The sequence below is a fragment of the Melopsittacus undulatus genome, chromosome 2 (genome assembly GCF_012275295.1).
Source record: "Melopsittacus undulatus isolate bMelUnd1 chromosome 2, bMelUnd1.mat.Z, whole genome shotgun sequence".
Classification (NCBI taxonomy): Eukaryota; Metazoa; Chordata; class Aves; order Psittaciformes; family Psittaculidae; genus Melopsittacus; species Melopsittacus undulatus.
The window spans coordinates 119,788,124-119,806,896 of record NC_047528.1 but is presented as its reverse complement, the minus strand read 5'-3'; the positions used below and the strand labels follow the sequence as shown (position 1 = coordinate 119,806,896).

The window sequence follows — 18,773 nt, the reverse complement described above, 5'->3', positions numbered from 1 at the left end:
ATAGGGAAGCACAAGAGAACAACTGGGAGCCATCAGTGTGATGTGGCATAAGAAAGTGTTGCATTGCAGGGTGTCAGGCAAAGTGTTTTCAGGAGCTGTAGAGAAGAGTTAGTGCCATTGAACAGAGCACAGCTGATCTGAGGTGGCTGATATGATCTGTTCTACCTGGAACAGCTGGAGATGGGAGGAGAGCTACAGGGACTGCTGGGATAGTGGGAGGTGGATGTGCTAGATTATATTAGGAGGTCTTGGTTTGCTTAGGCTAGGAAAGCAACTGGAAGGATGGTAACCCCAGCATGTGCAGAAGAGGGAAACACTATTGAGGGATAACAGTTATTTAATCTAAAAGATTATGGTCAGCGTGGAGATCTCTTCCCATCTCTCCTTCCTCCAGATTAACTGCCTGCTCAGGCATCATCTTTCAAGGTACTTGTTCTTACATGTTCTGATATCCTCTTGCTTGAAAGACCTAATGGTTTCTGATCAAGTATTTTGATGGCAGAAAAAGCTGTTCTGCTGGGTCACTTAGAATTGTGTTTAGGTACTTGGCTGGCCCTTTCCATTTTCTGTCTCTGTTTCCTCAATCACTTCTTGTTCCTAGATCCTGCATTTCTGATAGTGTCTTGTCTCTTTGTAGAAACCTAGTATCTTTTCCCTTTTTTACTTTAAAATACAAAGCCTAAAAACCCCAAACCCACAAAACTGCACATAAACTGCTACACTTCTACCTCTTTATTCTGGTAAAGCTAAACATTCATTCCAGGTGAACACTGAGGTTGAAGCCAGGTGCAATTTAGGCTGTATTCCTTAACATGAGCCACTCTTCTGTCCTGGAGATAGTGGATAAACCTGGGTTATTCTTATTGCTCTCCTCTGCTTCTATCTACTGCTGTCTTAAGAGAGAGTATTGTAGAAGGTTACCCTGTGGATGTCAGTGGGAGATGCTTCCTAAAGGAGTATTGAATTAAACAGCACCAATGAATATTCTTATGAACTGGATCTTGATTGTCTGTAGTACTGAATCCTTGGGAGATTTATAGATACAGATTTGGCCCACGTCAGCTGAAAAGTGCAACAGATTCCTCAGCTTTGCAGTGGGAATGGGCCAGGGGATTTCCCAGTGGGCATTCTGGTTGCAGCTATTCTGCATCCAAACTTCGTGTAGCAAAATGCAACCAAATGAAGAAGGGTAATTGTGCTGGTTGGCCTCCATTCCAGGAAAGGATCCTAGACACATGACACTTCTTGTTGTGGAGAGAGATTTTGTATAGTTTGATGAAAGGGAATTGGAAAATGTGAGTGCACAGTTAGTGAAACCTGAGGGGGAAGTTCCTTACCTTTGATATCACATCAGTACTGAGGTTTGTGACTCAGCAATGCAGCAAGGATAATTCTTGCCTTTCACATTGTGGTGGTTGTGCGAGACATTTGGTCCACAGGCACTGTCCCTCTCACTACATGATGCTCTTCAAACCTGGGGCTCTGCACTGCTTCCAGGGCACTCCCCCAAACTCAGACAATTAGTTCTCATAATGATGAAGAGCGACTGCTGTTCTGAGTGGAAAAGCCACTCCATGAGTAATGCAGTGCCAGTGTTGGTTGCTTTCACTTCTTGGTGTTGTTTTCCGAGCTCCTGAGGTGCAGGAAGGCTGGAGGCAAGAAGCTGTCAGCATCAAATACTTGGAGAAAGAACATTTCTATCCCCATTTTACTTTCCTCAATTATACATTGTATTGGCAGGGCAACAAGTAGGCAGGCAGCTTGCCTGGCTGGGGCCTGCACTGTTCTGGCACAGAGGATCAAGTGCTTCATGCTTCAGAGCTGTCAGGCTGGCACTCTTCACCCCTAAATGCAGCTCTAAATTAAAGCTAAATGAAAATAGACGTTTTGCTTCAGAGCTTGATCTTGTCACTTTGTTCCATCCTTTTATTCTGTGGCTGAGGAAGGCGGCCACAGTAGGAGCATCTATTGAGTGATAAACACGTGCGATATTAGAGCATCTTTGTGTATATTTATGGAAGAGATCATTGCAGTTGCTGTTTTAAAGATATCCATCTCTGTAGTACATAAAACCTTTGGCAGTAAAATTGTAAATCCACGCAATGGGGTGTTAAGCACACAAATCCAATTAAATCCTTCAAACAGCTTTGAAAGCCTCTCCCAGAGGGTACAGAAATGGTTATTTGTGATTCTCTTGAACTGCCTTTTATGGCAGCTTGCTTAGAGTGTCTGTGACAAGTAGTCTTCTGGGGTTTAATGCTGCAAATGGTACGTTCTTTAAACAAGCAAATGAATAAACTGAAGACTTGGTTTTACTCTTTTTAACAGATCCTACACAAATGGGAGGTCTGAGTATGCTGCTTCTAGCCGGGGAACATGCCCTGACTGCACAAGAGGTAAGCAGCTCCCTTCTCCTTGCAAGCCCTCAGTTTAGATTGCTCTGAAGAACAGTATTGGACCAGTGGGAAATGAAACTTACTACTCATCTTGGGTTAACCTGAGGTTGGACTGAAGTGTGAGCCCTGTGATGCAAGTCCTGCATCCCAACTGTCGATGTAGAGGTTGGGACCAGTTTTCCTATCTGTCCAGTATTAATTCTGCTGACTGAAGATTTGATCACACCAGGCAGGTCTGCCCCAGCTAGAAAGGTTGAAACACAGTGGATGTGTTAACAAGCAAGTGATTCACAAGCTCTTTTGGGCAAGGATTTCATACACTTGTGCAGTGCCTCACACAACCGTATCCTTGGCACTGATGCAATATAAATACCTAGTAATTTCCGTACTGTCAGTGTCATTGTAAATGCATCCTGAAACCTTGCATGTGCTAACAAGCAGTCAAAGTATTGCAGTGTACTCCCTGTTTGCCATCACAAGCTTTTCTATTTAAGGAGCTTAGTAAATGAAAGTGTTACTGTATATATTCAGTAGAGGAGTCTTTTTTTTAGGCTAATTATTTATGATCTATTGGGCTGACTTCGAACATTGTTCAAAAGGTGGCTTGTATGTTGGGTAAAGGAAGTATTCACTGCCATAAATCTCTAGCCTGGAAAGTGGAGCAGTGGAGGCTTTCAAACTGTGAATCTTTATACTTGGGGTTTAAAAACTGTTGTCACTATGCTGTTCTGTTTAAATGGAGAGGGAAGGTGTATTGTAGTCACAGGTACTCAGTTCCATTAAGAAGGGTCTGTGCTATGATCTTGCAAGTTGAGCTTGATTTTTACATGCAAAGTGCTTCAAGTAGTACAATTTGAGATGTCAGTGAAGGAATGAAACTTACACATGGATTTAGAGACAAACAAACTGATGTTTTGTGATTGGTTTAGTATATGAACAGGATTTTTAATTGGAACTTCCTTTCTGAGCAAAAAAACCCACATTTTTGATGCAGAAAACACATGTTTTTCTGATACAAGCATGCAGTCTGGTTTGTCATGTACCATGTACTTTATGTACAAGCTATGCCATGCTGTGCTTTTTTGGCCCTGTAGTCTTCTTTTGAAACCTGGTTCTCCCCATGGAAGATGCAAGCTGTGTAATCTGCTGTCCTCAAAATGTAAAGCAAAATGATTGTCCTAAATACAGCCTGAGCAAACTAGTGGGAGGGCTTTGTTGGCTGTTGTTAGAATCATGGTGGGCCAGAAATTGGCCTGTACTTGCTCATGAGTTACTGTATTTTAGTTGTCCTGTGGTCTCTGAGAAGGACGTGTGAGAGCACCTTCACAGGAAACAAAACTGCACATATGCAATGCTTTCAGAGGGTCCCCTATGTAAAATACATCCTCTGGAACAGTGTGTGCTTGGTATTCTCAAAGGGACCCAAAACGTTCAGTCATCCTAACTGCCTCCTAACTCCAGCTATGCTTCTGTGTGTTGGGAAGCTTCCTCTGTTTGCATGGCAGCCCTGATGTGCCTTTTCTTTCCCTTGGTTTCCTTTTGATTCACTGTTTCAGTGCTGATTAGATAGGTAGCAAATATTTCTTAGGCTTGTGGTACCTCAGATGCAGTAAAGATCCTAAACCTGTTCAGACTTGGATAACAGAGCAGCACTTCTGACTCCCCATCCTCGTGCATGTGGACAGAGGAGACATAAGATGCTCATCTTTGCCTATGGGACAGCCTATGGTTGGATTTCCATGCTTATGCTTGAATGCAGCTTCACACTCAAACCACCATTTGGGAGGTTAGCAGAACATCCTGGGCACTGTTATGACAGGCTCAGTAAGAAGATCAGGAATTCCCTGTGGGATTGGTAAGCTGCTTTCCTCGTCAGTGGAGCTGGGTTAGCTGTGTTCTGTTGGATTTGGTATTAACATGAGGGGTAAGTTGGTGACTGTTGAGGTATTGTCAGTGAGGAGGTTCAGATGTTGCGTGACTATGGAAAACATAGATATTGGGGTTTTATGCATGTAAGTATGTAACTATGTAATATATCTGAATCCATGGGATTTCTGTTTAAAAAAGACGGATGCAGTGTCATTTGAAAAAGAATACTCAATATCATAGTCTTCATTATCATTAACACATGTCTGTACATGTAAGATACACATGCATCTGTATGGTTCTTAAACTGGGGGGCTGGCAGACAGAAGATTACTTATCAACATAGAGCTGACTGCTTGTGTATATGTATGATTATGAGACTTGGGTGGCCTTGTAAGCAGAGGTCTTAAATACCAAAAACTGTTAACAGAAAGGAGGGCAGCCCTGGTATAGTTTGCTCAGAAATTGGGAGAAGATGAGGGAAATGAAGGGTCTGCTGTTACACACCCTCTGGTTCTCTGTCAAGTGTGTTAAATTGATGTATTGGGACTTCTCAAGTGAGGTGTTTAACCTTTGAGTTGTTAGCAACCCAGATGTCCTGTAACATAGTGACCCAGCAGGAGGAGGAGCTCAGGCTTGTGTGGTCCAGCAGGAGGATGGAAGAGGCACAACAGGGATGTTTACAGAACCGCATGGATGCTTCAGTCACCATCTCTGTGTGTCACCCATCATGGTCCTAGTGCTGTAGTAAAGGGTTTTTCTCCTCACAGAATTCAATGCTGGTCCATGACTGATTTCCAAGCAGCGGCTGGAGTCACAAAGCAGATAGGCAAGAGAAGCTACAGACCTTACCAGCAGCAAACTGAGGGCATAGACCCAGACCCACCTCACTTATGGGTCCTCTCACCAGTTGCACAAGACTGTGTTGTGTGCATATGAGCATGTGTTGTTGAACACCCGGCAGGTTGGCTCCAGGTGCTGTCCTTGTGGTAGACAGTCCCTGCAGCAGGTTGATGGCCAGAAAGGCTGTAAAGAGGGCTCCTTGCCTGCCCGCTTGCCTTGTCCTTTACTCGCCCGTCGGGCCCTTTGCTTGCCTTACAGCAGCACCTAGTGGCCTGTCTGTAGGTTACTGCCCAGAAATCCCAGGGTTTAGACTAGTCCAAAACCTGGCTTTCCTGCGAGTTTTCCCCCATTGCATGTGCCTGGCACATCAGGACTGCAGTAAAGCCTCGCATCATTCTGCACAGGATATGAACCAAGGGCTGTCCTTCACTTTCCTTTGGTGTGATCCGTTTTAGAGCAGGTAACAGCAGCCTGCAGGGAATAGGAGGCTATGGAGGTGTTATCCTTGTGGTTTCTTTGGGAACAAAAGGTTATCTTGCAAGCGATGCTGGTGCAGATGCTGGTGCAAGGTGGTTATCGCCTGTAAATGAGAAGTGAAAAGTCTCTCAGTGCAGCAGAGGGTACACTCAGAGGATGAACGAGAAGGAATGAGATGTTGAGGATGTTTCATTACAGCAGGAAATGAGACATACACAATGGCACTCTCTGTGCATCCATTCCCTCCGGTAATTATTGTAATGCTTTGATTGGGTTCAGCCTAGCAGAGGTTGGAAGTCTTGGAGATAATACATTTTCCCACAAGTCAGAAGTGTATGGGGAGCAGCTGAGTAGAAGAAACAAGCTCAAATTAGTGCTTCTAGTGCTTCGGATGGGTGTTGATACACTCATGTGGACGTGCCCTTGGATAGGTAGCTGGGAAGCCACAGTCTTTTCTGGTCTATTTCTGGGAGAATCCCACCAGTGAACTGGCCTGAAATAACCAAAGGAACCCTCAGGTATACACACAACATCCTTATGTATTTCACACCAGTGCAGAGACTTGGGCCTTCAGAGAAGGGTCACTCAGCAGCAAGATTGGTGTGCATCCCTGGTACAATCCACAGCACTGCCAAGGCACAGTCATCTTCCACAGATCATAAAGAAACTTGTGGAAAGCAGTGATAAATGTTACATCAGTGAACACAGTAGCACAAATCAGTGAAAAAGGAAAAGACAGGCATTTCAAATGTATTCTTTGTAAGCCTTCGGGTTGGTATACTCCATAGTACACTGATAATACATCCTGCATGGTGTTTAGTAAATATAATAGAAGCATGTCTCATAGGAGGCACTGTTACTGCTTGGTTTTACAGCAGGAAGAAAGAAGTTGAGCTGTGCATGTAAGCAAATGGTTGTGTGGCATAGTTACTCTTGGGAACTACACACCATTCTTGGCCTGTGGGTTGCTATGATTGCATTTAGTGTTTTTCAGGGTAGTATGGGTAGCAGATTCCTGAAACAAAACCCTACTGGTACTATGGCATCTTGGACAAACAGCAGCAGGAACAGAACTCAAATCTGACATTAAATGAATGTCTCATATTTGATGCAGTTCCTTTACAGAATGATGCTTGAGTAGCAGATTCCTGTCTAATAAGAATAGTACAGCTAAGCTTTGTGTTAATTTGAATAAGGCTGTTGGGTTTGAACAATCATGTCTTTGTGTTGTAATTTCAGTAGTTATGACTCTTTATGCCACAGCTTCACACAGGCATCTCAAAATGGATGTTTAGGAGCATCATCTGACAATTTTAGGCTTCTGGTACGTGTAGCTACTTACTTCCATGCTGTTAGGTGAGTGGGGATAAGCATTTCTGTCACTTAGCAACTCTCAGTGTCTTCAAAAACATTGTTTTAGCTTCTAAGTGATTTTCCTGTTCAGAATGGCATTACACACATAGCAGTGTTGATGGCATCACCAGTACCAGGTAGCTGTGTAACCCAGTGTCAGTTTAGCATTTTGCAAACTCTGGAATTAGGAAAAGAATTATATCCCTGGTATTTTTGGGGTTTAGGTGATTTCCAGATGCGTTCAAATGGGTGCTAAACTACATTTTCACCTGTAAGCTCAGTTTAATCTATCCAGGACTGTGAAACATCAGGTTGTCCATCTCTTATTAAACACTGCTTCTTGTTACTGCTGCCTGGTATTTTGTTTGCTCACTGTTGCTCTTAGCTTGAAAGCAGAACCTTTGAGGTCTTACTCCTCACATTCCTTGTTTTCAGGTTTCCTCAAGTACTTGCCAGTCTGATGCAACTAATTCTACAGAAGCCTGTCAGAAGTCATCACTGTTTCAGTTTGCAGAGGTGAGTTCCTTTTAAAAGGGTTGTCTTCCCCACTGATTCCTTTGTAGAAGCATTTGAAAGCTGAAAGAGAAGTCAGAAGTCATGCTTTTATTTGTTCTTTCTGTTTGGGATTATGGGGACTGGATCAGTTAGTCAGGTATGTGGGTCAGACCTGAAGTGCAGGAGAGTGTATTTAAGAGCATGGTGGAAACCCTGGTGTAATAATGGAGCTGTGGTTTAAGCAGTGATTTGGAGATGTGATGTTATTCCTGCACTTGGTTTTGAGCTAGACCCTTACTAACTGAAGTTTTAACCTGTATATTTGGATGTTAGGTTAAGTTCTTTATCTATTGTGGCTGTTTTAGTTGTTGACTCCATCAAAAATAACTGTAGTTCTGGAATTCCCCAAGTTTTCTTCTATGCTATATCCACCAAATAGCTCTATCCAGTGTATAGTATTTTGTCAACATACTGAGCAGTGTCATACTTTGTACAGTTCCTCTTGATAACAGTCTATTCCATCGATTTCACTGTCAGGTCTCTTACAGAGCAAGATAAATACCAGCTCACTAAATTGCTTCAGTTCATTTTACAGTGCCCGAGCAGAAACGTGCCATAGCCAGGTGGTAGTAGACAGGAATTGTGTTGTGTGCTACAACATACAGCCTTGCTGAAGGCTTGTGACCGCTGGCTTTTCCTTACCCATTGAGGAACAGCTTCATGAGTGCCAGGAAACAAGCTCATCTGCGCTGCTAAAACAGCTTAGATATAGCTCACTGATGATCAGTAATTAGAAATGCATATTAGCCAGTCATACTTTTCAGGATGTTAAGCAACCTGTAGTGAGGCTGCACCTAACCAGTACATGATACAGATCTGTGGCAATGGTAAAATAATAGTTACTTGTACCAAGGTCTGACATTAACCGCAGGTGTCATTTGCAACCAAGATGACGGACACAAGGTAAACAGGATAAAGTGCAGTTACCTGAGTACCTGGGATAGATCTCAAAGTACCTGCACGCATTGTGTCCCTGTCGCCACATACCTTCCATGCTGTGCAGCGGTTTGTGCTCTATCAGCACCACTGTTCTGCAGTACCAGGTCTTTCACAGAACTGTGAAATGAAATACAGTGTTAAAGTGTTGTTACTAACCTGGTTTTGACATACCAGTGGGCAAAAAAAAGCCCTTCAGAAAAGTCTTACCCTGTTCTGTTTGCCTTGGGAAAGATCAGAAACGTAGCACGTTGAAGTTTGATACTGAAACTGTAAGCATTAGGTAATATGAATGTCATTGTTTCCCTGACAGATCTCTTCGAGCACATCACAGCCTGGAGTCCTGGGAGCTGTGAAACAAACCGAGGAGTCTGCATTGTTTCAGTTTGCTGAGGTACAATGGCTGAAATACGGGTGGGGGGAATATGGGAGGAAGCAAGGAATCAATAAGAGTTGTCAGTGAATGGCTGAGCACCCTGTGTGATAAGGGATTGCCATTAAGAGATGTTTATCATATTGACTTACAAAGCCGATAAATTACCCATAAGTGTGTAAGCTGGCCTTCTTCCTCCACGTGTGGAAGGTTTGGAGTTCTTAAAGATGGCTTTTAATAGTTTGTTCTCCCATGTGTTTAATGTGCTTCTGTGAATTGACTTTCCATGCATATTCTCTTCTTGTCCATTTGGGGGGAGTCTGGTACTGCTTTGCAGAATCAGTTGTGCTAAAGGTATCCTCAGGATGTGTCTGAAAAGAAGGGATTGGAGCTGGTGCTATTGTGGAGGAGCAGAATGGGATGAAAAGATACCCTGTTTGTTACTCTGTGTGCATACAACACTCTTCTTTTGTTATATGTTAAGCTAATTGTGTACTATGTGTTTTCAGCTTGGCTGGGATGGGCCTTGATGTACTTGTTAGGAGGCCCAATAAAGAAAAACCAATTTAATGCAGGTGTCATAAAATCCCTGACTACAAACACCCCTAGAAAAGATGTGATAGAGTTAATATCTCTAATCACAAAGATGTTTTCATATGTGCCCCCTTTTATTAAAGTTTCAAGTCAGTTTGGAAAGCTCTTTTCAAAAACTCAGTGGAATTGGGCAGGATGGAGCTATGTATTGAAGCCAACCTTTTAAACCAAGTAGAAGATAGAAGCTGGAGAACACTTGTGAATTGCATTGCAAAATGTTGTATGAGTGAGTCTGCTAACTTAGATTCAGAAATCTTCACCATCTTGTGTTTTAATTAAACAGCAGCTTTAATTAAACTGCAGTCTGCAGAGATGAGCAGGGTATCAGTTTCCTTCACACCATTTCAGTCAGTTTCCTTTAGCACACCATTCTCAAACTGTCATGTAAAACCTGACCGAGATCGACTTTGGGGATGTCACAGAACCTCAAATCATTTCCTCTCCTAATTGAGCAAACAACTAAATGACCAACCTGAACATTGTCATAGGGATGTGACAGTGCATTGAGTTGCCTACCGCTACACTGTGCCAGCTCATTTGGCGTGTCGGGTGCATGTATGAATCATCTAATGTTAGGTAGAAGAGGTGCTTAGAGAGTTAATTAGAAACTGGTGAGGACAGTTTTAAAGCCAGGGCTAATCTCTTTTTCTTGTAAAGGTATTAAAATGCATGTGCAGTCTTGGGGGGTTTGTGGGGTTTTAGTTGTGTTGTCAATGTCTGGAAGTAAGGGACAGAAGCATGGAAAAGAACATGTTCTTTAAGCTTTCTTCCTCTGCTATTAAAGTTGCTTGTGCTCTTTCGAATATAAGGGCTTTCATTTACACAGGGTGTCTTTTGTCAAGTTTGGCAAAAATCCCATTCCTTACTGTGCCACTTCTTACTGGGTCCTGTCTATATGAATGCATTACTGCATTTAGGAAGCTAAATCATGGTAAGCAATTTGCAGTAGACTGCTGTCAGCCATGTACAGTGCTACAAAAGGAAAACTAGAGGGAGAGAAAGCAGTTATTTAGCCAGTAGCCAAGTAGCCCTGTGAAGAAACGTGAAGTGTGCTGTGGTCTGATGTGCCTGGAGCTTTGGCAGCCATCCCAGCTCAGTTTTGGTTCTGGCTGGGTGTTCTTCATATGTTCCCTTTCTCTTGGCCGCCTTTGCAGCAGGGTGAGTAAGAGTGCCTCTTTGTGCATACAGCAATCCCATTGAGTAGATTGTCATTTAAAATGGACACCTTCACCCCAGCAGTACAAGTCCCCTGTCACTCAGAAACAGCTTGTTATATGTAGACGGTAGCATGGTATTCTTTTCATCTATAAAGCCTCAGTTAGCCTTTCATGTGGTTGTCTGTCCCAAACGCTATAGTCATCAATTAAAGCTGTTGAGGATATGGCTAATGAGGCCTGCCCAGTGACTTGCCACAACAGATGATGAGAATCCCAGGAGTAAGACTTCACTGGGTCCTGTGGGTGTGCTAGCTTGCATCTTGGAGGTCTTCAGAGATGATATGATGTCCCTGTAAGAGTTAAAGTCTATAGTGTTGGCCAAGTGGCACTCTTGGCTTTCTCATTCTGCTCTTGCAGATATGTGGTCCTTCTTCTGTCCTTCTCATTTGCACCTTAATGGAAAGCCATTATATAGGCCAGTGATTTCAGAGCAGTGGGCTGTGTTCCTTACTGCAGTTCCTTACTGCTCACATGGGCTGGTTGCTGTCATCCTCCTTGCCATGCGGGGGAGGCAGAGCAGATGGGACCCTTTGCTCTCTTGGTCTTACTGGATGTGTGTTTGGCAAACGTGAACAGATGGTGATGACTGCTTTGTTGAGAAGAAACAAGATTACCTCTTGGGTTTACTTAGCTAAACTCTTGTTATTAAACAGAGCAGATGCTTCTGGACATAATGAAGCCCAAACCCCCAAACTCTTCACTTTCAGCTGCTTTTTGGAAGCTTTTTCTCTATGTGAATTAATGAAAAACACCCAACTTGCATGCAGCAAGGTGCAGTTTCCTTTGCAAGTCCAACAGGTTAGCATCATTGAAGAGAAATGCATGGCTGAGGATGGTTTTGTCCCTGCTGCATTCTCACATGCTCACTTGGAGCAGGCTTGCAGGCAGCCCTTTCTATTTCTGTCCTTAACAGAGGGTTTGGATCCTTGACAACTTTTGGTCAAAACACCTTGAAATTGTGAGAACTATCTTTTGGTATCCAGCCTTCCCTTAGGTAAAGCTGTAACCTTCCCAGGTAAAGCTGCTATGTAAAATAGATGAATATGTTTGCTATTTGTCTGTATGCTGAAATAAGTAAACAGCTGTATTAAAATGAAATACCTGGTTTAGGAGGGGGATGAAAATGGGGTACAGTGGCACAGGCTTCTTACACAAACTAGGATGATGTAGTAGCTAAAATGCTGCCCTGCGTTGTAGTAAAAGACAGTAACTTGCCCCTAATGATCCACAGCTTCAACCTCTACATAAAAAGGGGCTATTTGTGGTTGTAGTACTGCAGGTTCTGATTGTTCTGATAAGAACTAGAAGGTGGTGGTAAGACAGGGAATGAGATTTGTATTTGCCCTGAGAGGTTATGGATTGGCCATCGTCCTGCTTTTGATGTTTGGCCAGAAGCCTCAGCAGAATGAATCCTTATGTTTATGTCTCTTGCAGTGTATTTTCTTGACTGTGAAGAGAGTTTTCTTGCTGAAGTGAAATGGTTTTGGTAGGAGCAGCCATTTGCTTGTCAACATGAAACTCTTTACTCTTTCCTCACATGATGCATCAGGAGGCAAACCATCCCTGCATGTTCTCAGGTTATACTGCACTGTGGGGGTCTTATTCTGTCCCTTTCCTACCCTTCATATTACACTGAATTAAAATCAGTAGAAGCTGAGGATTTATTGCAGCAGAAGGATGAAAAGCAGTCCATGTACAAGATACTTGCTCTGGTGGGGTCCTGAGCGAGTTCACTGAACTGTCTCAAAGCATACAGGGATTTGGGGTTATTTATTGGGTTTAATTTAAAAAATGTTATTAATGAACTATTAGTTTAATATATTTTAATACATTAATACTTATTATTAATGAAGTATTTGTCACTGTATTTTATAGTAGTTTGCAAGTAAATGGTTATCCTGGATTTTGGTGGGGGCTAGAAGTGTAATGAACCTCCTTGACAATTGCAAAGCAAACTCGTTGAATAATCTAGTTCAAAAGGAACACATTAAACATAAAGAGAAAGGCTAAGGTGGCAGTCTTTGCATCTGAAAGATGATGGGCATAGGCATGATTTTCTGTGGCAAAGCAGATGACACGGACACACTTGGGATCCTGCTCCTGGTCTTAGGGCTTTTCAAGGGCTTCCAAATACTACCATGTAGCACCATGCCAAAAAAGGTCACATATGTACAATAATGATGAATTCCTGTGTTGGTGAACTCATGCTACCATCGGAAGCAGGTCAGAAAGAACCTGACTGTAAAAGCAGTTCCCTGAAGTGCAGTGATAGTCATTGACTCAGCTCTAGTGCAGGCACACCAGCATCTATGCAGAAGGAAGGATGGCTTTGCTCTCCAGACTGAAGGTCTTCCTTCCCTTTTCTGACTAAAGAAAGTGAAAAACGAAGTGCCCATGAGGACAAATGGTCCTCTTCTGTGTCTAACCAAATAGGAAATACCAGTCAGGCTTCCAAGGAGCGTTTTATTTAACCTTGACTACCACAGTTGTTCATGCTTTTGAGCAACAGGTATGTCTTGTTCACTTAGTCACATGAAACGCATGGCATGAGAGATAAGCAGCTGTGGGCAATAATGGGTTTTTTCATCATTTTTCTCCTTTCCTTTCTGTCTTTCTTGTGTGCCACTGAAATACTTTTCTCCTCTGTTCATTTAAAACCTACATCTCATCAAATACTTCCCAATTGTCAAGTCCTGAGCTGGGGAAGCACTGTGGGAAGCCTGCACTCTTCCTGTTGGCAAGAGTAGAGTTATACCCGTTAGCATCACAGTGGGATGCTGTGTATATGTTATCTCCAAAAGGGTATGAATACTAGGTCAGGTTTCCCAAAAGTCCTAGAAATTCTCTGTGAGTCTTGAGTACAACCCTATAGAGGTCTCCCCTTTGATATGGATTAATCACTCAATAACCTTTGAGGCTTGGTGTGCAGACACTGTTCTTGATGATTAAAGGTGAAGATACATGTTGCAATCAGGTAAATAAGGGAGGATCCTAACACTTTACTCATACAGGGGTTTTGCCCCCTCCTTCCTCCCATCCAGCCACATATTCTTGCTGTGGTGGGGTTAATATCTCTTAGGGAAAAGAAGACAGAGATGGGAAGCACTGAAATAGAAGTATTTCATGCCTTGTTCCATAGGTAGTAATGCTACTGTCTGACTTTATAGGAACTTAGATGAGTGGAGGAAAACCTGCCTTACCCTGCAGACAGCCCCTTGCAGTAGTAGTTTGTGTGTGCTGCGTTGTCAGCAGTGCTTATGCAAGGGTGATTACACCTAATTGTGATCAGTGATCCATAAGGGCATTTGGCTATTGCAGCCCTGGGACAGCAAAAAGGCTGGTAGTATTTAGTGAGAGACACCACAAGTTCTTGAGGTGTCCCCTTATAGGACAGCAGCAGGGTTTGAGTAGGGCTGTGCTGGGTGCAGCTTGACTTTTGGAAGTCAGCATTGAAAGTTGTGCTGTGAAGCCCTCATTGGGGGGTTCACTGATGCTTGTCCATAGGGTTTGTATGGCAGCTGGCAGAATAAGTGAAGCTGGCAGTGTGATGTTTGCATGTTGGACACCTTTCTGTGATCTCTCTGTGACTGCTCAGCTTCCCACAAACCTCATTTAATATACAGCATGAATGTTAAAGGCTCTGATTCAAACTGGGAAAAGCCTGGCACATGTGCAAAGCACATCCTGCTTGCTCCTAACTCTTGCAGGGCCTTTATTTCTTTCCAGTTTTGGAGATAAGTGGTATCTGTGGTGTTGGACTGCAGTTGGATAAATGAGATGTGAGAGATTCAGCTGCAGTTTTCAGATAGCAGTTCAGGACCTGGTTTGAAGCATCCCAAATAAACTGTGCTCATTATCACCTCAAGGGTGTCTTAGGCTTGCAAGTTCATTTGGCAGACACGTGTGCCACGGCTCTGTAGCTCCAAACCACAGATGCTGTGCACTGGAGGGGACCAGACTGCTGTCTCCATGCTGCTGGCATGGCAGGGGTTTGGTGCGTGGGAGCCTGTCTGCTTCAGCACATCACACTGCTCTGCTCCTCCTCCTTCTCTCTGCTGTGGGGATTAACCAGTTTTATCTTCTCCCCCCTTCCCTGTGCCTTCTTTGTGATATTTCACAGATGGTGAAGACATAAAACGCAGAAGTGGGTTAGAAATTCACTGAATTTGTAGAAGATAGCTGAGGTTTCTAAAGCTGATGCCTGGGAGGCTGCTCTAACCAGCCCTGCTCAGTGCCTTGCTGTGCCTAAATACATGCTTTCCCTTTATCCTGCAGAGCAGAGGCAGGGAGGCAGTGGTGGGGCTCAGCATCACCTCCACAAGGCATGGAGGTCACTTTGGAGACCAGAGCTGTAACAGGCACAGCTTGGGAGATGCTGTGAAGAGCTGCAGCTTCCAGGAGACAGCATCATTATTAACCCTTGTTTATTTCCTCTGTGGCAAGGATGGGTTGATCTCTGCAAAGGCCACTTTGTTGGCCAGTGTTGGTTTAGAGCAATAGAAACTGTAGTTTGGGGGGTTAGGGGGAGCTAAAGGGTTGCAAACACTGTAGTTCCCCAGTCCCTAGAACTCCAGTTGTGCATCAGATGTCCAACTGAGCCTTCAGAACCACCACCAGTTGGGCTGCTGCTGGTGCAGATTGGTGTTTACCTGTTGACAACTGCTCATGCGTGAGAGAGCAGGTGCTTCAGCTCATCCTGCTCTGCAAGTCATGGCAAGAAGATCCCCGGATCTGCAAATAGCCTTTGGTGCTTTTATCACCGGAGCAATGGTGGAGCAGGTTTCATCTGCAGCAGCGTGCACGGGTCTGCACTTCTTCTTCAATGTAATAATCTTATGAATGAATTGTGGGAAGAGGGAGGAAATAATCCATTGAGATGGTGTCTGATAAATGCAGAAGAGATGTGCTGGTAAAATAATGATTTTCTTTTCTTCCCCTCTGGTTTTTTCCTTTAGATTTCTTCAAATACATCCCATTCGGTTCCTTCTGATGTAACAAAACAATGTGGAGCATCAGCGTTATTTCAGCTGGCAGAGGTAGTATTAAAACACTGGTGACTAATCACCACAGGTGCAGTGGGGCGGAGAAGTTAATGATGTTGATTGCCAGAGCCTGGAAGGCGGAACAGTGCTACACTTGTAATTAGCCTCTTGCTTATAGAAGCATGAATTATTGTGGCTTGGGTGACACAAGGGAAGATTTGCCTGGATTAACCATCAGCTTGAAGGCTTCTGAGAGTCTGTGCTGCAGCTGGGATGATGCAGCAGTCCCTGCTAGCAAAGGGGCTTTCCAGTACCATTGAAATCATTTAAACCCCTTGTTTTAGGGTTTGGGGTTTCAACTGGTTTGGCTGTGGGGCTCAAGGAGCTGAGAGAGAGGGATGGCTTAGTCTGTTACTCACTGAGGGTACTGCCCTTACAAGTTCCTGTGGAAGGTCATTAGTTGCCTGCATTGATTTGTGCTTTTCATACCTGCTGTTATCTGAAGTGCTCAATAACTTCTGTTGAAGCTCTGCTGTGACACTCTCAGCACATCCTCCTTCTGGGAACAGTTAAAAGCAATGGCTGCGTACTGAAATGTTGCATTTCCTTTGCTTCTAAGCTGTCTGTAAATTGGAAAGAACCCACAAAACAGAAGTCACTTCTTTGTAACCACATCACAGGCATTGCAGTGCAGTAGAATGTCACAGAAGTACCTTAAGTACCAGGAACCCATCTCAGTGTAATCTGTGGGGTTCTCATCTGCATAACCTCCTCTGCTTCCTAATAGACACTGTGCTGCCCATTCTCTGCTGTTTCCAATGCTCAGCCTAGCTTGACCTCAACCAGAGCAGGAGTTTCTACCCTTAGCAGCAGGCATTTCAGAACATACTGTGTTATATGCTTTGTGCTGTGAAGGACTGTCCTAGCAGTGTCAATGCAGCTTGCAGGTGATTCAGAACCAAGAGGATCTCCCAGGTCTGAGCTGTAGGATCATGGCAGTTTGAGGGCCTCTTCTATAGCCCATATTTTAATATAGCTGTTCCTCAGACAGTGTGAGGGGTTTGGTTTCCATGAATGTTACCTCCAGGAGGAGATAACCATGGCAACGAGTGCTGCTTTGCAGTTCCTTGCAAAGTAAGTCTGTGACATGAGAAGGTTTGCAAGGCTTTTGTACTACCTTCCAAACTGTTTTACACATTCAAGTTAAAGAAAATAGTCTCATTATTGAGATTCCATTAACTTCTTTCACCCTCTCTTTCAGGGCCATTTGGAAAATGGAGGAAAAATAGTGTGTACAGTGACATTTGGGAGCTGAGGGGGGTATGGATGTGAGATTTCAAGTAGCTTGTCTGTGGCAGTAGTGAGAAATAGTGTATTGTTCCATTTAGGGTATTCTGAAAACCTGCCTAGCAGTGGGTTTCAGGGTTATATAAAAGGTACTTGGATGGTCATGGAAACACCACTGAGATAGTTGGAGGGCTAATTCCATTAGGGCAGTAGAACCCACCAGCCTTATTCTAGCACTTAGCTCAGGAAAGCAAACTCTGCTAAAGGACAGTACTGAAAAACACTGAAGCCCTACTGAAACTGGTGTGATGATGGCTAAGATGCCAGAGAGATTCCCTGTATAATGCTCCTGATAATGTAGGTAGGTAATGTTACCAGCTGGTGTTTGTTTCATGGGACTGTTTTCAACTTGTTCTAGATGTGCCTTGCTTCAGAAGGAGTAAAAGTGAAAGAACCTGGGAAAACAAAAGTGGAAGCACTGGAAGATGTGAGAGGGGAAGTTCCGGAGGAGATGGAAGCAGAACTGGAGACAACAATAAAAGACTCCTGTGAAGGCAAACCAGAACAATTGGAGATCAAGAGAATGCAAAACCGGGATGAGGGGAAAGCTGAGGAATCAGAAACTGCCAAGTGCAGGGATTTTACCAGTCTCTCAATGGAGAATAGTCCTTTTGAGAGGAACGACAGCACGAAGGACCACATGTGCTGTTCTCCAGAGCTCTCGCTGGCTGACATGGGTATCCTCAGCCTAAAGCCGGAAAAGATGAAGAAGAAGAAGAAGAAGAGTAAGTTGGACCGGCACACCAATGACAAATCCACCCCCAAGAAAGGCTGTAAAAAGAGGCAGTCCTCCGAGTCGGACATTGAGAGTGTCATGTACACCATTGAAGCCGTGGCGAAGGGGGACTGGGGGGCTGAGAGACTGGCGGAGACTCCCCGCAAAAGACCCCGTCCTGCCCCAAATGTGAAGGAGAGTGTGTTGGATTCGAAATCACCAAAGAAAAAAGTGAAGTCGAAAGACAAGAAAACGTCAAAGGAGAAACCCACAGAGACCACCAAAGAATCAAAGCCTCCCGATTTCCTTAGTATTGCAGGCAGCAAGGAGGAGCCGTGCGAGGCTTCGGATAGCGTTAAAGCAGAGCCACTGACCCCGACAGAGGAGGTGGTGCCCCAGAGCTTACCAGAACAGGTCAAAGCTGAGGACAGTGACTGTGTTAAAAAGATAGAACCCTGTGGCTCCAGGAAATCGGAGAGGTCTTGCAAAGGTGCTCTCTATAAAACCCTGGTGTCAGAGGGCATGCTCACATCTCTGCGTGCTAACGTGGACAGAGGTGGGTGGCTTTGAGTGTGTCATTTACAGCAGAACCACAAAAGCCTGCCTGGAGTGGGAGGAAAAGCCCAAGTCTGGGCTTATGTTGGAGTTTGAGCAGCGTGTGATGGGAATGCTCTTTTCTGGTCACCCAGGATGCTGGGGGCAGGTGGAAGGGAGGACTCCATGGTCCAGGGCTGGCCTTCTGGAGTCCTGCCACCTCTGCTTACCTCCCAAACTCCTAACCTCTCCTTTTCTGTCTTTCATGGTCTGTGATGTAGCTTTTGACCAAAGGCTTTGTTGGTTCATTTCTCAGCCTGCTCATAGATCTATGCAGGACCTGTGCATTGTGCAAACCCAAACAAATAGCTTGTTTCTATATGCTCATGCAGTTTGTGAGCATAATGCTTGGTCCTACAAGAGGCAAATGTGTTGTGCTTTTTGGTTCGCTTGGTTTGCTATAGGTGATGAGCAAGAACCCTTTACCTTGTGGAAGGATAAACCTGAGATGATTTCTGAAAGCTTTCAGTGAGATGGCCTGAAATGTGTTTTCCCAATTAGTAGATGTGTAATTAGAATAGTCAG

General features: G+C 44.0%; 1 protein-coding gene across 7 annotated transcripts in view; it reads left to right on the top strand.

The window, feature by feature from the left end:
- Window positions 1-18,773, top strand: part of BBX (BBX high mobility group box domain containing) — a 110,493-nt gene that overhangs the window by 77,335 nt on the left and 14,385 nt on the right. For all 7 annotated transcript variants that reach the window (XM_034074505.1, XM_034074507.1, XM_034074504.1 and 4 more), the window contains 5 exons: window positions 2,329-2,396; window positions 7,371-7,451; window positions 8,740-8,820; window positions 15,566-15,646; window positions 17,298-18,210. In XM_034074505.1, coding sequence (XP_033930396.1) covers window positions 2,329-2,396; window positions 7,371-7,451; window positions 8,740-8,820; window positions 15,566-15,646; window positions 17,298-18,210 — 1,224 coding nt within the window. The remainder of the gene's footprint in view (window positions 1-2,328; window positions 2,397-7,370; window positions 7,452-8,739; window positions 8,821-15,565; window positions 15,647-17,297; window positions 18,211-18,773) is intronic.